Source organism: Aspergillus clavatus, genomic scaffold (assembly GCF_000002715.2).
Source record: "Aspergillus clavatus NRRL 1 1099423829805 genomic scaffold, whole genome shotgun sequence".
NCBI lineage: Eukaryota > Fungi > Ascomycota > Eurotiomycetes > Eurotiales > Aspergillaceae > Aspergillus > Aspergillus clavatus.
In genome coordinates this window covers 566,302-584,392 of record NW_001517094.1, presented here as the reverse complement: position 1 = coordinate 584,392, position 18,091 = coordinate 566,302, and the positions used below count along the sequence as shown (strand labels likewise).

Here is an 18,091-nt window from a genome sequence, read left to right as displayed (position 1 = left end):
TAAAGGAAAAAGAGGGACAAATCAAAGGATTGATCAAAAGTCCACCACAGGTTGTTGCAATTCGATAACAGTGATGGGATTGAGGAGATCCATTTGACATTGGATAATCACGGTCTTCTGCTGACTTATCACAGTATCCCTATCACATGATTTACAGATCGCCACTAAATGAATTAGCACGTGATATCATTCAGCCATACAATTCTGTTCTACTCCGTACTCTGTACTCCCTAACTAATTCTCTAATATCAATGCCACTATTTTTGTGTAGGAGTGGGAATGTGTGTGTGTGTGTGAATATAGTCATGTTATTGCCTAGTGTAATATATGACCTTCTCTATAGAGGAGGGATTACAAGTTTAGAGCACCCACTTTCTTACTTTAACCATAAACCAATTTGCTCCAGATGCAAACTTGGGGTTTGAATCTGAATGGCAAGTCATAAAAATTTCCGCAAGAATATCGTTTGGTAGTGGCTTGAACTCGCAAGGAGAAACTGCCGGTTTGTTATGGACTGGGTTAAGTTACACAATTGCTCCCAGAAATATCCCCCCCAACCTAGTTCTTGAAGAACTCTGCTAATTGCTCATCAAGCCACTTGACATCATCTTTACTTTGTCCAGGACCACCAGCCCAGTCTATGTTGATGTATGTTAGAATGATCTCCTTGAGGGTCGGATTCAGGAAGACTTACGGCCCCAGATAGAGGGAAATACACGGAGCTCTCCAACGCCAGGCTTCATGCACGCGACTTCGTATTCTGAATCTTCCGGACTGGGACATGTTTGTCAGCTTCTGATGCTAGAAAAGAGTGTATCTGAGAACTTACGGGAAGTAGAGATCGGTTTTTCCTGGCATCACCAAAGTCTTGGCCTTGATTGAGGCCAGGGCCTTTTCAAAGTCACCATTGTATGGTGCCTGCTTTGAGACATCCCAGCTCTGCCATGTCTGTAGCATTGCTAATAGATTCTCCGGATCTAGTTCAGGGGAGATCAATTAGAAAGGGAGTTGAGAAGGGGTTATGTCTAGCCCTTAGCTCATGTGGACGATGGACGACTTACCCTTGGACAAGCCCCATTTCTCCCAGAAATTTTGCATGAAGTCTTCCAGGTTCTTAAAGCCGAGGACGCTTTCATACAGCTTCTCTCGGTAGAACGCTTGACTGAAACCCCTATACAAACCCGACGAATAAGCTTTGCTTCAAAAAAACTTTTGAAAGAAATTGGAAATAGGCGCAGTCTTACCATCCAGCGTACACTCTGGCAAATGCCTTCAGGCCAATTTCTTTCTCCTCGGCAGTCCATGTTCTGACCGTCTCCCCAGCCTTCATCAGGCCTAGCTTGCCCGAACCAGCGGATGGGATATACTTCGGTGCAAGCAGAGCGCTCTTCACACCCTCCAGGAATACCTGGTTATGTACCGATGTTCTAGCAGCTCCGCAGAAGGGAACCGCTAGATCCATGAAGTCAGGAAACTGAGTCGCCCATTGGAACGTCTGTGCTCCGCCCATCGACCACCCAATGACTGCGCGAAGGTGCTTGATTCCAAAATGTTCCGTGACAAGCTTATACTGAGCGCGCACATTGTCGTAGAAAGAGCATGTTGGGAACGGCCCGGAATGCTTCTGGTTTGAAGGGGACGTGGACTGGCCGTTCCCGAAGAGGGCGGGTATGATGATGAAGTATTTCTTAGGGCTCAGGACTTTGTCATCTCCGATGAGCCAGAGGTTGTCAGAAATGACTTGGGTAGGGTCAGCAAACTCGGAATCTCCTTCAGATATCACCCCTCTGGCGGCGGAAACCTACGTCCTGTGTACCACGTCGGGTAGACAATTGCGGGGGAACTTGGGTCCCCAAACGTCGTATACGCAAGATGCGCGTCCGGGAGCTTCTCTCCGCTCTGGAGCTCCCAGTCCCCTAGCTTGAAGATTTCATACTCTTTGCCGGCCATGTTGATCTGGATCTGGATAAAAGATATTGTTTTTTTGATTGACACCGAGGAGGATGGATTGATTGTGGTTTCTGCTCAAGAGGAGACACTTATCATGCAGTGCTAGTCAGGGACTGAGGGGTACAAGCGCTCTTGGTTATCTCTGTGCAGTTGGGGGCGCTCCATCTCCATTTATATAGCTTCCTTCAAGAACAGCAACGATTCCGTGAACATATCGCAGCGTCATGATACTCAAACAGACGGAGAGATTTCTCTTAAGGTATCCCATACACAGATTTATAATCACGTAACTGCTGTGACGTCTCCGTGCAGAGATCAAGCATGGCTATCCATGGGACATATCCAAAATCCACAAACCTACATACGGAGGGTCGGAAGCAGGGGTACTATGGAGCATGCAGGGATGGCTATAGCTTCATGTCATTCGGTAGATAGAATACCAGGCAGTCAGAAAAATAGCCGCAAGCAGACCGGGTTAATAATTAATAATAATACGTCGAAGGGATGTTTCTCAAGGGGAGAGAGAGAGAGAGAGAGAGAGAGACGTGGCAGAATTGTAACCCGCTTGTAGCCAACGTCACGACTTACCTACTATCTACTACTACTATCTAAACACTACTAGTTAGTAGTTACTATCTAGTATCTATTTCTTTGTTCCTCCGCCCGTTTTTGACTACGCCGTAATTTGACGTGGGGTCGCCTCTCGGGTAAGCTACTAAGCTCCCAAGGTGAAGTCGGCCCGGCGATCGGTAGTGGCGCCCTATTTCCACCCAACCCCGGTTGCCAGTTGCCCAGTTCTGTATGACACTGCCCGTGGAAATAGCCCTTAATGCATAGTAAACAGGGGGTGGAAGTATCGCAGGCTTCTGGATCTATGTGGTGTCTGACTTTACCCAACTAATCGCATTTTATGCAATAAGAAGTCCCCTTGGGGAAACTCCTTACGTTGATTTGTAATGACTCGCACATTCCAGATTCCCTTGTTTGCGGACGTTCAAAGACATTCTCTATTTAATCGTACGTTTTCCGCCTTTTCGTCCGGATCAGGGTGATGGGATATCCCGTTGGGTTGGGAGAACATTCAACAAATGGATCGACTCACAATGAACTGAAGATGTGATTGCTAATTGCTAAGTGTGAAGGCCACCACTCCCATTTGCCTTTCTGGCGCGCCATCCCATACCGTCGATCTTTCAGCCAGACCGCTACAATGTTCAAAGTCGGGGACGACTTCGACCGAATCCAGGCTGCTCGACCTGACTACAAGTGCGATGCGCAAGTCACCTTTTCCAAGCCTCCCAACCCGGACTGGAAGCAGGGCGATGGTGCGAATGATGGCGGTGAGAGCTTGAAAAAGGAGCACGTGGAGATCGACCCGTACGAGGAAGGACGACCAGTTTCGGCAAACTATAAACTCTTGATCTCGGGGATTGTCCCAAGACCTATTGCGCTCATTAGCACCAGATCACAGGACGGCAAGACAACCAACCTGGCACCATTCAGTTATGCCCAGGTCATCAATCATGATCCTCCTCTCTTCACTGTGGGATTCGTTGGGTCGCTTGAGAAAGCTAAGGACTCATTGAAGAATATGGTCGAAACCGGAGAATGTGTGATCAATCTGATCTCGGAGCATTTTGTGGAGGCAGCCAACGCGACTGCCGTCAGCGCACCATATGGAGTCTCGGAGTGGGAAATTTCAGGACTCCATCAAGCAACGTGTTCCGTCGTCCAAGCTGCCCGCGTGAAGGAGTCCATCCTCTCAATCGAAGGGAAGCTCGTTGAAACCAAGGAGTTCCAGAGCAGAACAACAGGAAAAACAACAGGCACCTTGGCGATCATCGAAGGTGTTCGTTTCTGGGTGAGGGACGATGCGATTGATGACGAGAAGGCCGTTGTCGACCTGAAAGTCCTGAAGCCGATCAGTCGGCTAGGGGGTATTGCATACGGACTGACTACGGACGCTATCGAGCTTTTGAGACCGAAATTTTAGGAGGCATGTCCAGCATAGATAGACCAAGTAAGTTTTGCTTCTTGAGATAGAGCGATAGAGCGACAGGCGACTTAGATAACCAGATAAGTCCATGACTCGCGAGAAAGATAAAGTTAGCCACTTGATCTTTTTTTTTTTTTTTTTTTTTTTTTCTTTTTGACATGGCCCCTGGTTTGGACCCTCGGTAGTTCACTCAACAAAGATAAGGTCTAGATGTCTGTGTGGTGTGAGCAGCGTCAGACTGTCAGCAGTCCGCTACAGCCTCCAGAGATACCCAGCGGGGCATTGATCGGCCTTGCTCCGTGTTGATGGATGGATGCTGCTTTTTCTGATGCCTGATGCATGCCTTGAAGAGTGGATTCGAAAGCGGTTCTCTGTTGTCACTTGTCCGTATGTGGAACTCCGGAGTCACTCCGGGGCCGAAGAACATGAGCGGATGAGCCATCAACCATGAGGAGAAGGGTCTCCATTCTTCAGGCTAAATTGTCTTCTCCAGGGCTGTCAGAGAGTATCTAGACTCTAGAGAGTCCAGACTTCGAATTTGGGGGGAAAAAAGTTTGGCATCTGCAGGGACAAAACAGCGATCGCGCTCCAACTCCTGTTGATCCAAGTCCAACGGGAACCCCTCTGCCTTGTGGTGCTAATTGAGTCTTGACCTTTAGTAAATTTAGGTCTTTGAGCAGCGTATCAAAACTCCTGAAGTATAGACTAGTCGAGAGATCTTGGGGAATAGAGACCCACAGAACATAGGGAGAAGGCATACTCCGTAGACATTAGAAACAGTTCGATGGATAAATATCAGCAAGAGTCGAATCACGGGACATGTTGCATCCAGAACCATGGGAAGGTCACATGGAGGTCCCTAATTTTCCCCCTCAAAGCTCGACGTCGACCAGAATACCCCGATATTTCATCCATGTTTCTCTTCATTCATCTATCTATCTATATCGCTGCTGTCATTGAATGGTTATTTGTGCATTTGTATCAATTGTTACTTCTATGTATGCTCCCTTGAGCTTACCGAACATTAAACACCATAATAACGACTAAATTCCTGCTCCGAGTGCCTAGACCACATCCACAGAAGTGGTGACCCCGACTTTTCTGCCAGATGAAGACACTCAAAGCTTGACTATTCTGATTACATATAGACAGACTATCGCATCAGCTCATGCTTCTACTAATTTAGTGACAATAATTCTTGGACTGTATGAATAACTAGTTCCGCTGACGCCTCCGAGAGGAAGAAGAAATAATCTGGCCTCCCCCTCACCTGCCACTTCCCTAGCCTGGGATCTTACGTCCACCACCAAAGTGAGATACATACATGCCCATGGAGTTTTCGAATCTGCTAGTGCTTCGTTCTACCGATCTACAACTCGCGACTCTTGCCAAACGGTCTATCATTCTTCAGCGACATCCTCAAGACACACAGTCGCAAACAGTACATTGCGTTAGCTCTAGAGATAACCAGATGCCCGATGTGCTGTGATCACGGCTGAATATCCGCTCGCGATGAGCTCCTCCTCTCCCCTGAAAAAAAGCGGCAGCAATGTTCCCCCCGTAAGGCAGATTCGTTTCGTCTCGAGCGATGGTCAACCCCAGCCGAAGCGCCGTCGAGTGAATGCGGCGTAAGATTGCCTTCTCCGAGTCGGATTTGCGCGATACTGATGCTTTTTTGATGGCTTGTATAGGTGTCGGACGTGTCGCAAGCGCAAAATACGCTGCTCCGGTGAACAACCAGGTGAGAGGCAGATGGCGTTTGACTTTGGTTGCTACATCGCTAATTTGTTGCTCATTAGTATGCAAGACTTGCTCCGAATACAACCATGTCTGCCTAGGATATAACGACCCCCTGACCCACGTTCGGACGCAGTCAGACAACGCTCTACCCACTCCCACAATTTCCTCCCCTAGCGCTACCAACGGAGAGATGAACTCTCGAGATACCAAAAGTCAGAGTCCTGACGCAGCGCCACGATATGAACAACCTTTGCGAAACGACTTTGGCCCGCCAGCGCAAATATCAGAGCCGCCATCTTCACAAAGTGTGATACGAGAGATACCTTTACCAATAACCAGAGAGCCAGAGCCGCTCGCCGGTGGAGCAAGCCCAGAAAGCAGTGAGGAATCTCTTGCCACAGTGGCCTCTTGCTGGATGTGTACTCATTCTTGTTATGGCAGACCGTACCTCTCTCAGCTCCAGTCATCGTACCCATGTCCCATATTTTCGATATTTTGGCCCAACAGCCATCGTTCCCGGCTTCAAACAGATGGTTCGTAGCCTTCACTTCAGCTGTTCTAGCTGTTCCTCAATTCTCACTTTTTCTGCAGGTGGTTCAAGTTCGCGGTTCTCGTAGAAGTAACCCTTCGCTTTCATCAGGTAGATCCATCATACATCATTCTTTTGTCGTTCTTCTGAACATGCGTGGGGAGTTGCTGACATTCCACAACTCTTTTGCAGAATCTCTTTCTCCCCTTCGAAGCCCAAGGTTTGCAAATAGGGTGGCACCGCAGTTTAATGCATTGACCGATAGCCGTGACTCTCGAGACGCCAATACTATTCCATTCTATGACCGCGACGATTCCTTGCCAGTCAGTAATCTGGTATTGCATCTTTGCGACCTGTTTTTCGTGCACCTAGGCTGCAGTTTCCCGTTTTTGCAACGGGACCGGTTCCTCCGAGACCTCAAGGAGAAGAAGATCGATACGATGCTTGTCGACGCAGTGTGTGCCCTATCAGCACGATTCTCTCCTCATCCGTTGTTGAGCCCTCCTCAAGCGCCACCGATTGATGGATCAGAGCCACGCACTGATATAAGAAGCTCTGATCGCGGCCAGCCGTTTGCTCATAGGGCAATGAGCGCCTTGGTTGACTCGCTTTCTTGTCCGACACTGTCCGTTGTCCAGGCATGTCTTTTGCTCGCTTACGAACAATTTGGGTCAAACCACGATAGTGGGCTTTGGATGTACCTCGGGATTTCTATTCGAATGGCCCAAGATCTAGGGATGCAGAAGCTCCAGGGCTTGAGGTATAGCTACGGGCGTAAAGGCGTGACACCAAAAGCAGTCCTATCTGGGCAAGCGGGCAACCTAGGCGAAGAGAAATATGATCATTGCGATGAGCCCGAACTCACTCAACACTCCCAGAAGAAAGAGGACGCCAACGATCAGCGTGCATTTGAGCGGGAGAGAGTTGATGCATTTTGGAGTATCTTCTTTCTGGACCGTGTCATCTCGTCTGGCACTGGCAGACCAGTCACTTTGCGTGATGAGGATATCGAACTGTGCTTTCCCCTCCAGCCGGAGTGTAAACTCCCAAATGGCTGGCCTGCGCCGTTCCCGCCGTTGATCCGCATAATACACCTCTATGGGCGTGTAACGGATTTGATCAATGGTATCCAAGATGCAAATTATGTCACAACAGAGACCCTCGAGAGGCTGGCTGGAATGGAAAGCGATCTAACAGGTACTTCTATGAATGTCCGGCAGATTGTGTTCCTGGATTGTTAACACTCTTTTCCAGGTATATACCAGCGGTTATCACCCAAGCTCCACTTCAATGCAGCCAATTTCCAGGCTTACGTGAAAGCAAAGGAAGGAACAAATTTCATACTTCTTCATTTCGTAAGATGGCTCCATGATTTTCGTAATCTTTGAGCTTTTTCCATGACATCTAACATCCATGAAGTGGTTTCATACTCTCATAGTCCTTCTTCATCAGCCCACCCTCCTGAATTCATTTGGTGGATCAATACAACATCTCTATCCAAACAGCAGGGAACTGTCGATGTCCTCGGCCAAAACCATAGCAGACATCCTGTCATTTTCTGAGCTTGTCGATGGCAAGAGCTTCATTGGCAACCCTTTTACGAGCCAACCGATGTATATCGCTGCTTGTGCTTTTCTCATGGAAAGTGCTTATTATTCGTCCCCCTCCTCCAGATCCGGCTCCCCTCCGTGCCAACCACTCCTTAGCCACCAGTCGAGCGGTTTCGTATTGCCAAATACAGAACCGTCGGCAGATCCGAAGTCGAGTGCTAAGCATATACTTCTCGCTTCGGCAGCCAGGGAGAATTATCAGCGTTGCTACAAAGCTCTAAAGGCACTTGAGACCTATTGGGAAGGGACAAAGTATATCCTCACGGTTCTTGATCAGAAGGCCAAGGGCATTGTTGATCCATTATTGTATACTGAGGAGGAGATGGAAAGCGCGGCCGAGTTATCTCCAATTCCGCCCCCCACAGCGCCAAGTTGGCGACCAGCCAAGGCATCACTAGACGCTGCGATTGAGTCAGAAAAACCGGCAGTTGTCGAAAACCCTTCCGATGGGGAACGGGGAATGGACCCTGGTCAAGGTATGGCAAACCGGCCAACTTTCCAGCCGCTCAACCACATGTATTAACGGACATCTTAGCTATTGGATGGGCTCTGACGGGAGCTACCAACTCCTCACAACCCAATCTTAGCCTCTTGTACCAAATGCCAGCTTCGCAGACAGACACAGAGCAGGCCAGACCCACAAATTCGTCCCAGTATAGCCACAGCTACGCTAATCTGCCTGCGTCATTCAAAGCCGAGCAAGAGTCGAGCCCGTATCTGAATACGGTCGGATTGACGAGAGCTGCAGACGGGACACGTCCCTCGTCTATCGGGTCTGCGAAATACGCCCCTCTCGGTTCTTCCGGTCGAGTCGCTGCTTCCGATGCCAATCTCTTGCTAGGCCTCAACACGCCATATACTACTCCCGCTGATCGAATGTCGAATTCTCAGTCAACCTACACTCACAGCCTGACTTCTTTGTCCTCAGCACAGCTACAACCTCAGGCATCGCCGTATGGTTACCAAATGGCCCCCGCAGCAAATGAACGACAAGCAGGTAGCAACCATGTGAACTCGAATTCGGCCCATCTGCACCCTAGTATAGATGGAGACCTTGGCGGCATGCTAATAGAGAGCCAAGATATTGACATGACTACTCTCCAACAACAAGATCACTTTCCGTTTCCTTTTAGTGGTGAGATCCTACCCTGGCTGGAATATCTCCCTCAAGACGTCCTCAATTACTTTGGGGAGCACCAGAGCTACCCCCATTTGATGAGCCCGGGTAGCCATCCTTCTCGGCCCCCGCAATAACATCTCGCTTCTTCTGTGTCATGTACACTTGACGACTACATGAGCCATGTTCAGTCATATGCGTGGTCGAGGGATGAAAGACTGCTTCTGGCATTTTACAGCGATTCAGCCACGTCTGTTTCTTCTCCGTTGATCTTCGTTTCAGCTAGCAAGCATTGATAGTTGTGGTGTTAGCGTTCTATGTGACATTGATTTTTTTTTTTTTTTTTTTTTTTTGCATCGCCTTTTTGCATGGCCTGGCACGATTTGGATTCCTTAGGAAGGGGTTATATATTATTTATTGGGAATATGTGAGCCTGTTGAGTTTTGTACTTGTAGTAAGTATATATGGATCATCTTTAATGGAAACGAAGTATATTCACCTGGACAAACCCGCAGGGACACCGATAGTAGCGTAGCCATTGTAGATATCGCGAATGGGCAGATGCCATCTTAAGCGAAACGATAGAATTAAAATGAAACAACCAGTCCATCTATTATTCTCCAAGCCATGGCGATCTGGCATCCACTCGCAGGCGATAGACCGCCATCTCCCCATGCATGGTTGCCCTGCACAACCAGATGGTGACAACACCACCAACAAAGCATCAAGTGGTTGAAGGGTTGAAGTAAGGATGATCGGTTATTTGTCCAGGATATCATCCTTTCAACTTCTCTGGTCGTGCCTGGGCGCTATGATTCTTCATCTTTGATATTTCTTCATCTTGTTTGGTCGCGTGTTTTAGCAGTGTTGTTTGTCTCGTTGTATGATGAGTCGAATTCCTTCTTTTCTGACAGCCATCAGTTTCACTTCCTAAGATCCGATAAGCAATCAAGAACCCACATTCCTCTCCTTCGCGCATGTCGCCTACTGCATAGCAGTGGACTGTTTTTTCCTAATGGGGAACTTTTCCATTGCCTCTCATTCGGAGGATCCCACACACTTGACAGCACGCAAGCAGGATCCAGACCTCAACCCGCCGGTAGACGAACTACGTCTCGCCTACGAATCAGCAGCAACGGCGTCTCGCGACGAGTCGATACACTACGAAGAAGGCGGCCTGGACGAGGATGGGCAGTTAGGCAGCCAGGACTGCGGGTACAACTCCTCGGCATCCTCGACGCAACACTCCGCGAACGATCGAGTCGACCGAGAGTTCGAAGAAGACGACTCGGCCTCATTAAATTCGCGGACCTCCAGTCGCTCTTCGATCTCCTCCATCCCCGACTCGGTACTGATTCACCCAGCGACCGAGCTGAAGCCGGGAATCGGCTCCGCGGCAGACGAGCATCTCCGTCCTCCTTGGATCAACCACGATAGTGCAGGGCTGGGCAGGATGGAGGGACAGCTGCATCTCAAGTCCATACACACGATCCGGCAGCGGGAGGCTGCGTTTCGCAAGCCTAGCTCGGTGCGCGCGATGCAGATGCACACGGAGGATGAGGACGATGACGAGTTCCTGACGCCCCCAAAACGGAGGGTTGGGCATCGCATGTCCGATATCTCGATTCGCTCGGCGGGGTCCTCCCCGCTGAAGAGGTCGACTTACTACTCGCCGACGGGGTCCGCGGGGCGACAGAAGCTGAAGAAGGAGTATCCGCTTGTGCTGCTTCACTGCAATCTCCTTCCGCCGTCGCTTCCTGTGCCAGGCCTGATCGGGTACCCGGACCAGAAGGTCTTGAGGGAGGTACTGCCTCTGGAGTACTGGAGGCGGTGGAAATTGCTCGAGGAGAAGGTGGGCTCGGGGGTGCTCCGGGACCGCGGCGTGCTCATCTCCCACCCAGAGGATATGTATGATCTGCTCGAGGAGAGACTGCTGGAGAGTCTGGAGCTCCAGCGGCCGCGGTTACACCATGGGCACTTCTTGGGCCACGAGACAGATTCGGAGAAGGAGGACCACTCCACTACGGAGGACAGTGCGACCGATGACGAGCAAGGGGAGGAATGCGCCGACTGTGGCGGGCGGGTTGTCCGGCACGAGGCTCGCAGAAAGTGGGAGATCAAGGTCTTTGCTGCCAACGGGCTGATGAGAGCCGGTGCCTGGGCTGCGGCGTGGAGGGAGATGGAAAAGGTGGATGTGGAGGTCGGCCTCTGGCTGCCTTCGGAGATTCGGCGCGAATTGGAGAAGAGGCTGTTGGATGATGATTTCTCGCGCGGCGATCCCAGACTCGAAGTGCCGCAGCTGAAGGAGCCGACCGCGGACGCAATCACAGATATGCAGACACATCCGTCCCGTGTCAACACACCTACTCCCCTGAGTGACGAAGCAACCCTGTTCGTCCCCGAAAAGGCCCCGCGGCCTTCATCTCCTGTCCCGGAAATAGCAGTCCCAGAAAAGAACAGTCCGCCAGATATCCCAGTATTTCCTCCCCGGTCGGTGGAGGACATTGACATCCAGACATTGCTCATCAACTACGTCCGCGTACTAGCCAGTGACCGTCGCAATGTTGCAATCGGCCTTCTGAGTATCTTGGTGGCTTACCTTGCCGTTGCCACCGGGTCTCGAACAAGTTCTTCGGCTCTCAGGCCCTTTCCGCAGGATATGTTTGAGGCTGTGTCCGTCTTTTCATCTGCAATGCCTCTGGCGCAGCACTCAACCACAGCTTGGGCGGACCAGTTGAGCTCCTCCACTGTCGTGCCCGAAGTATATCAAGAGCCTACCACAACTGTTGAGGCTATAGCCGTCCAGACGCCTTCTGTCCGTGAAGAAGTCAGCTCCGAGACTTTGCAGACTGTTGAGCCTGTGCCGACTCAGGCTGCTGTTCAGGCGGAGGAACCAAAGCCCTCATTGCCGGACATTGATCTGCTGTCTGAGGGTGATCTGCCATCTGAGAGTGATCTGCCGTCTGAGAGTGATCTGCCATCTGAAAGTGATCTGCCATCTGAGAGTGATCTGCCGTCTGAGAGTGATCTGCCATCTGAAAGTGATCTGCCGTCTGAGAGTGATCTGCTCCCTGAGAGTGATCTGCTCCCTGAGAGTGAGCTGATACTGGAGGCTGATCTATTACCGGAGAAAGATCTGGTCTTGGAGGCGGATCTGCTTTCTGCAAAGTCTGTCTACATTCAAGATATTGCTGAGCCGTCCGAATCGGCCCTTTCGACCACTACATCTGCTGAAGACCAGATAGGACCAACGGCAGCAATGACTTTGGTGGCTGAGACTTGCGCGATGGCCCCAACGTTTCAAGAGATGTTCAAATAATCTGTAAGCTTCTTTTTTAATAAGACTGATGACGATATGAGATATGGGTTCAATTGCTGCAATGTTCACGAATGTCTTGTCCTATCCTTGTTCATTCGGAGTCTGCTTTTTATGGTCCTTTGTTACAGTTTCTTTTAGAGCGTGCATTGCAAGTCTGCCAGGTTCGAATGATGATCTCCAACTGTTCAAGTCAATTGCTCTTTACAACCCAACCCAATGAAATTGTATCTCCTTGCGTACAATGCCTGAGAATCGATTCCTCGAAAACCATCGAACACTATCGACATGCAGGGCTTCCCAGATCACATGTCAACTACGTCAGCCCTGGCTTAGTCATCAGGCTTCCGCCGCCGTCGGAACCGCAAAAAGCTCCATCGGATGACTCGCTCTCATAACAACTAGATAAATCATACCCAACTCCTCTGTACACCTATTCCCGAGCATTTTCGGACACGGAGACAGCATATAGCCAACATGGCAGGAAAGAAAGCCGCCGGCGAAAACTCCAAGAAGGCAGCTGGCCAGGCTCGCGTGAGTTCCCCCAACCCCCGCCCCCGCTTTTTTTCTGCCATTTGCCACGAGCAGCTTTGATTATACTCGATCAAGGGAGGCAAGCCGAGACTGACATTTTTCTTTCCCTGTCTATATAGAAAGCCGAAGCTGCCGCGAGCAAGAAAGCAGCCGAGGATTCCAAGCGTGCAGCCGAGGAGGATAAGCAGTGGCAGAAGGGATCCAAGAGCAGCGCGAAGAAGTGAGCGATAACCCCCGCGCGTGCCTCTTCCCGGTATCCACAAGGGGAGAGGGGGGGGAAAAAAAAGAAGGATAAGCAGCTAACGCAATCGTCAACTTTCATAGGGAAGACGCAGAAGCCAAAAAAGCCGAAGCCGCCCGCAAGAAGGCCGAACGAGAAGCCCTCCTCGCCGCCGAAGAGGCCTCGCAGCCCTCCAAGCCCAAAGGCGGCGGCGCCAAACAGGCTCAGAAGAAAACCCGCGGGCTGGACCTGTCGCAGCTGGATGACGAGCCTGGCAGCCGCAAGGGCACGGCGCTTAACGCGTCCGGTATCGATAATGCTCTCGACGCGCTGTCGCTGACCAGCAAGGACGGGTCGAAGATCGACCGCCACCCGGAGCGGCGTTTCAAGGCTGCGTATGCGGCCTTTGAGGCGCGCCGTCTGCCGGAGATCGAGCAGGAGAATCCCGGGCTGCGCAGACAGCAGCGCATCGAGCTCTGCAAGAAGGAGTTCGAGAAAAGCGAGGAGAACCCGTTCAATCAGGCGCATGTGGCGTTCGACGCCAGCCGCGAGGAGATCGCGGCTCTCAAGGATGCGGAGCGCAAGAAGGTCGAGGCCAGACTGGGTGGTAGATAAACTGGTCTCTCTTCGTTCTTATTTTTACTTCCCCCCCTCTCTCGTTCTCGCGCGAGGGCGCTGTGGAGAGACATGCGGATGCGCGCATCGGCGCTGCCCATCTGTCGGTTCTCACAGACTATACCCGGGCCTTTTGCCCAAGATGGATAGATGTTGGATATATGCGACCATGAAGAGTCATTTGGTCGTTGCTAGTGATTGAACACATGGCATACATGGATGATGATATGTGACGAGATATGTTTTTGGAGATAGACGCATTGCTCAGCAGAACTAGCGTTGTATAGATTCTATAGCTTGGCAATGCGAAACGCAAAATTGTAAGATGACGTCTTACCACACTTTGAATCACTTCTGCTGCTTAGAGAAGCTTATCCTCAGATCGATCCACTATTCAAGAATGTCATCATGGTATCTCGCGTTAATCTATAATATCCAATACAGGACCGTAGTCGAAGATAAGAATGCCATATCTCTACCCCATCGTTCCTCGCACATCCCAGACATACAAGCTCTCATCCCATCCGACACTCGCACACCACCCTTCGCTACCAAAGAGACACCAATCAACACCCGTCACGAATTCAGTGTGTCGGTTCATGCGGCCCAGCTCCATACCCATGACTGGGGCCCCGGGACCACCACGCATGGGATCGGCATCTCCCATAGGCCCTGTCGTGGATTGATCGCTCCACGCGCGGCACGTCATATCGTAGCTCCCGCTGAGCAGAATATTTGAGAGATGCGGCGACCAGGCCAGTTTCTTCACAGCATATTCATGTCCCACCATCACGGCCTGCGGTCCCTGCTGCGGGGCCCGGATGTCGAAGGTGCGAATGGTGCGGTCGACGCCGGCAGTCGCGAGGATCGACGGCCGGTATTTGTTCCAGTCGTGGGTGAGGGCTTCGGCGGGAGCGCACGCGGCTGGGGGCACACCTGCTTTTGCGGGAATGGGCGGCACGGGTGCAGCGTGGATGGGGATCTGGAGGGTGAGGTGGTTGGACGCGGAGGCTGGTGTGCGAAGGTCGAAGATGCGGACGTAGGAGTCGGAGGTCACGCAGGAGAGAATCTCGGGGGAATGGGGGGAGAACGCGGCGGAGTATGTGCAGCTGTGTGTTGGGAGAGTGTAGAGAGAATGCGGTCGATGTGGCGACCACACCCGGACAGTCCCGTCCCAGCTACTCGAGCAGAAGGTATCCTTGGCTACAAGGTTCCAGTGGACGCTGAAGACCTCACGGTTGTGTTCCTTCCAATTCTGAATCGGGAAGTCATCCACAGTGCAGTCAAAAAGCTTGATACTGCCGTCGCCGGAGGCTGTGAGGACTTGGTTCTCGTGGATTTCGGACCAGGCGAGGTCATAGAGGGAATCCTGGGTAGTGAACCTGGTATCACTATTAGTTATATCCACAACACTGCTGGGCACAATTGGAACCCGACCATTTTGCTGGTACAATCCCATTTGGAGTCAGCTCTAAGATGAATAGCCGGCCATTTCCCACCAGTCCAAAATTCGCCGACCCAGCGACGGCCAGCCGGTTATCGAAGAATGGGGAGTATTTGACCGCACAGCCGTTGTAGCCCTCGGTGCGGAAATGGAGCATATTTGTAAAGAAGGTAAGAGACTGAGTGGTTCGGAGAAAAAGAAGAAGATAGTGAGAAGTTCTAACAGGATCAGGTCATGAGGGTATCATTGTTGTTGCTGTAAAGAGAAGTCGAAGGATGAAGTTGAAGCCGGAGTTTAAAGATTGCGGGGAGATTCGCATGCGAAGAACCGAGGTCTGATGGGCCTGATGATTTAGTGAGAGGGTCAGTCCCTCAGTTGCTTCTTCAACATCTTCATCATCTTCAACACCTTCAACAACAATATATCAATCCATCGCTGATTGAAATGAAGCCTAGAAAGTCTTCAGTATTTGCATATTTACAAACAATGAATTCTGTTTGTTCCTATTATATATGTCACTCTGACGACAATGACTTGCAATCGCTGCAAGCTTCAAAAAACGTCCTTACCTTCATGTCTTTCTTGACTACTGGAATACTGACAATCTAATTCATTGATCAACTCGATCCTATCGTAATGGCAGAGCCTGAAAATTACCACACTCCTGCCAACGAGTTCCTCCAGAGAGAGGTCTATCGCCTCGGTTCAGAACCTGGACTCCGGTCACTTCCTCCCGGCCCTGAGCGCGATTTCCTCACCCTCACCTGGGGTCCCATTGTCTATCGCACTACCTACGCACCTGGCTCACAGCGTTTGATGCCCGTTTTTCTCCGAGCACTCAACGAACAGGTTCAAAGCGCCTTGCCACGAAGTCTTCCGGGAAGTCCAGAACAGCTCCGGTCGCTGGAACGAACTTATGCCTCCAAGGTATTCAACTCGCAGGAAGAGTACCATGGGGTAGATGAAGAAACTGTTCGGGAGGCCTTTCACGATTGGAAGGTTGCTTTGTCCTTGCCTTCAATAGAACTACCCGTGCGATTGCGGATGTGTCTGATGATCGACGATGGGGTCTTGTCGTTTCTCACAAAGACCGTGGATATGTCATCCATGGTGGAGCAGAATGCGGATTATGCTAGCTGTCCCATCAAGGTTGTTGAGGAGAACTTCCCTGACTTACATCGCGGGTTTTCAAACCCGGTGAAGGGGAATTATCCCGGCTGGACAGTTGTGGCGCTGTCAGCGCTTGTGGAAATATACGATGGTCTACGTCAAGGGAGAAATTTGGAAGAATATCACAAGCCCAACAAGATCTATCTGGGGCATGGAAATTGGAGTTAGGATCAACAGCAAAGTGCGCATATACAATAGACACGGCCAACCTAATACCTAGTAGTACTCCGTACAGTAGTCGAATCACATGTGTGAGAGAATAATGACTTCTGATTGGTCATATTGAGAGCAATCACGTGCGGATATACGAATTACTCAAGTCCGCAGTCCTCATTTCTTCATCTTCTCACACCAGAGGAGCATCACATTCGATGGCTCTTTTCCTAACTCTCCGGCCCTGTAGATGGACCGCTTTATTTCTAGGAAGAGGCCACGGGTGAGCTCGCCCGTTGAGCGACAGAGCCAGAGCCTCGACGATGATTCCACTGACGTCAAATTGGCAATGCTGTTATCACTCTTTCCCGACATCGAACAAGATACATTACTAGATATACTGCTCTCGAGTGGGGGATCTGTGGAGGACGCTTCTTCTGTGATTAACGCTCAACTTGCATACAAACCGGTCAAAAAGCGAGCGAACGGTGTTACGGCCATTCAAACGTCCTTGACCTCGCATATTACAAATGACACAGGACAGCCACCGAAGAAGCAGCTCACTCGGAAAGGGAAGACGCTGCATCTCTTCTCCCCGGAGGATGTCGCTGCTCATACCCCATGTACGATCATCCATAATTTCTTGCCCCCAGAGGAGGCGAATGCGCTACTCCAGGAACTCTTGAACGAGTCAGAGCACTTTTCGAGATACCGGTTCCAGCTGTTTGATCGTACAGTCGAGAGTCCTCATACAAGCTGTATATATGTCTCCACGCCTGAAGAGTTTCGCCAGCAAACATCGGAGTACACCTATGGTGGCACATTCCGCTCCAATGTGCGTCAGCTTACACCACACTTGCGTGCAGTCTCTGCCAGGGTTCAACAGGCAGTGAACGACGAGGCCCAGAAGCGGATGCAAGCATTTTATCCTGGGGGGAAGAAACTTAGGTACCAGTCACCCAAACAGTGGATGCCCAATGCGGCATTTGTCAACTGCTACGATGGCCCCGCAGAGAGCGTGGGTTACCATTCGGACGAGTTGACCTATCTTGGCCCACGAGCTATCATTGGAAGCTTGAGCCTAGGAGTTGAGAGAGAATTCCGGGTTCGACAGATAGTGGCGGACAACGACGATGAGGATTCTAAAAGCGACACTTCTCCGACCCAAGCGACAGCAGAATCTCCATCGAAACGAAGAGCAGCGCCGAAAGGTTCGGATTCCCGCGCTGATGCGCAGGGACAAGTCTCCATCCACCTCCCACATAATTCTCTGCTTGTGATGCACGCTGAGATGCAGGAGGAGTGGAAACATGCGATTGCACCTGCGCAAACCGTTTCACCACATCCTTTGGCAGGTAACCGGCGCATCAATATAACCTATCGCTGGTTTCGCGATTCTTTGCATCCACGTAACATCCCTCGCTGTCGGTGTGGCTTTCATGCTGTCTTGCGGTGTGTGCAACGTAAACGTGAGAACAGAGGGAAGTACATGTGGATGTGCTATGCAGGATATACACCAGGAACGAAGGGTTGCACATTTTTCCAATGGGCTGAGTTTGACGATGATGGGGAACCTCTCTGGGAGATTCAATCCGCGAAAGACGAGGCCCCTACGTTGCGCAATTTCGTTGCAGAAGAGCACAAGCAATAGCCGTCGTACTTCCAGGAGTTCTTGAGAAGGTGTCCTTTTCCATCCA

The 18,091-nt window shown here is 50.7% G+C and overlaps 8 protein-coding genes across 8 annotated transcripts, besides 7 other annotated features; 6 read left to right on the top strand and 2 right to left on the bottom strand.

The window, feature by feature from the left end:
* Nucleotides 1–558: 558 nt before the first annotated feature.
* ACLA_019980 (homoserine acetyltransferase family protein) lies at nt 559–1,950 on the bottom strand (the record flags this gene model as incomplete). The annotated part of the gene is made up of 6 exons (XM_001268718.1): nt 559–638; nt 695–774; nt 830–977; nt 1,062–1,171; nt 1,245–1,740; nt 1,806–1,950. 6 exons carry the CDS (start codon nt 1,948–1,950, stop codon nt 559–561), a joined length of 1,059 nt encoding a protein of 352 aa, XP_001268719.1.
* A 518-nt stretch (nt 1,951–2,468) lies between these two features.
* Nucleotides 2,469–2,494: a microsatellite.
* Nucleotides 2,470–2,494: a microsatellite.
* Nucleotides 2,495–3,160: 666 nt separating this feature from the next.
* ACLA_019970 (flavin reductase family protein) lies at nt 3,161–3,943 on the top strand (the record flags this gene model as incomplete). Its single annotated transcript, XM_001268717.1, has 1 exon — nt 3,161–3,943. One exon carries the CDS (start codon nt 3,161–3,163, stop codon nt 3,941–3,943), a length of 783 nt encoding a protein of 260 aa, XP_001268718.1.
* A 127-nt stretch (nt 3,944–4,070) lies between these two features.
* Nucleotides 4,071–4,101: a microsatellite.
* Nucleotides 4,072–4,101: a microsatellite.
* A 1,466-nt stretch (nt 4,102–5,567) lies between these two features.
* Nucleotides 5,568–9,079, top strand: ACLA_019960 (putative C6 transcription factor; the record flags this gene model as incomplete). Its single annotated transcript, XM_001268716.1, has 7 exons — nt 5,568–6,066; nt 6,128–6,219; nt 6,278–6,326; nt 6,408–7,412; nt 7,470–7,570; nt 7,635–8,301; nt 8,361–9,079. The coding sequence occupies 7 exons, from the start codon at nt 5,568–5,570 to the stop codon at nt 9,077–9,079; spliced, it is 3,132 nt and encodes a 1,043-aa protein (XP_001268717.1).
* A 192-nt stretch (nt 9,080–9,271) lies between these two features.
* Nucleotides 9,272–9,295: a microsatellite.
* Nucleotides 9,296–9,957: 662 nt separating this feature from the next.
* On the top strand, nt 9,958–12,261 carry ACLA_019950 (uncharacterized protein; the record flags this gene model as incomplete). The annotated part of the gene is made up of 1 exon (XM_001268715.1): nt 9,958–12,261. The coding sequence occupies one exon, from the start codon at nt 9,958–9,960 to the stop codon at nt 12,259–12,261; it is 2,304 nt and encodes a 767-aa protein (XP_001268716.1).
* Nucleotides 11,860–12,041: a microsatellite.
* A 474-nt stretch (nt 12,262–12,735) lies between the features above and the next one.
* Nucleotides 12,736–13,627, top strand: ACLA_019940 (DUF1014 domain protein; the record flags this gene model as incomplete). The annotated part of the gene is made up of 3 exons (XM_001268714.1): nt 12,736–12,792; nt 12,912–13,012; nt 13,117–13,627. 3 exons carry the CDS (start codon nt 12,736–12,738, stop codon nt 13,625–13,627), a joined length of 669 nt encoding a protein of 222 aa, XP_001268715.1.
* Nucleotides 13,628–14,102: 475 nt separating this feature from the next.
* pex7 (putative peroxisome biosynthesis protein (Peroxine-7)) lies at nt 14,103–15,228 on the bottom strand (the record flags this gene model as incomplete). Its single annotated transcript, XM_001268713.1, has 2 exons — nt 14,103–15,009; nt 15,065–15,228. 2 exons carry the CDS (start codon nt 15,226–15,228, stop codon nt 14,103–14,105), a joined length of 1,071 nt encoding a protein of 356 aa, XP_001268714.1.
* A 224-nt stretch (nt 15,229–15,452) lies between these two features.
* Nucleotides 15,453–15,487: a microsatellite.
* A 220-nt stretch (nt 15,488–15,707) lies between these two features.
* On the top strand, nt 15,708–16,409 carry ACLA_019920 (uncharacterized protein; the record flags this gene model as incomplete). The annotated part of the gene is made up of 1 exon (XM_001268712.1): nt 15,708–16,409. The coding sequence occupies one exon, from the start codon at nt 15,708–15,710 to the stop codon at nt 16,407–16,409; it is 702 nt and encodes a 233-aa protein (XP_001268713.1).
* A 235-nt stretch (nt 16,410–16,644) lies between these two features.
* On the top strand, nt 16,645–18,045 carry ACLA_019910 (putative CUE domain protein; the record flags this gene model as incomplete). Its single annotated transcript, XM_001268711.1, has 1 exon — nt 16,645–18,045. One exon carries the CDS (start codon nt 16,645–16,647, stop codon nt 18,043–18,045), a length of 1,401 nt encoding a protein of 466 aa, XP_001268712.1.
* Nucleotides 18,046–18,091: the final 46 nt, after the last annotated feature.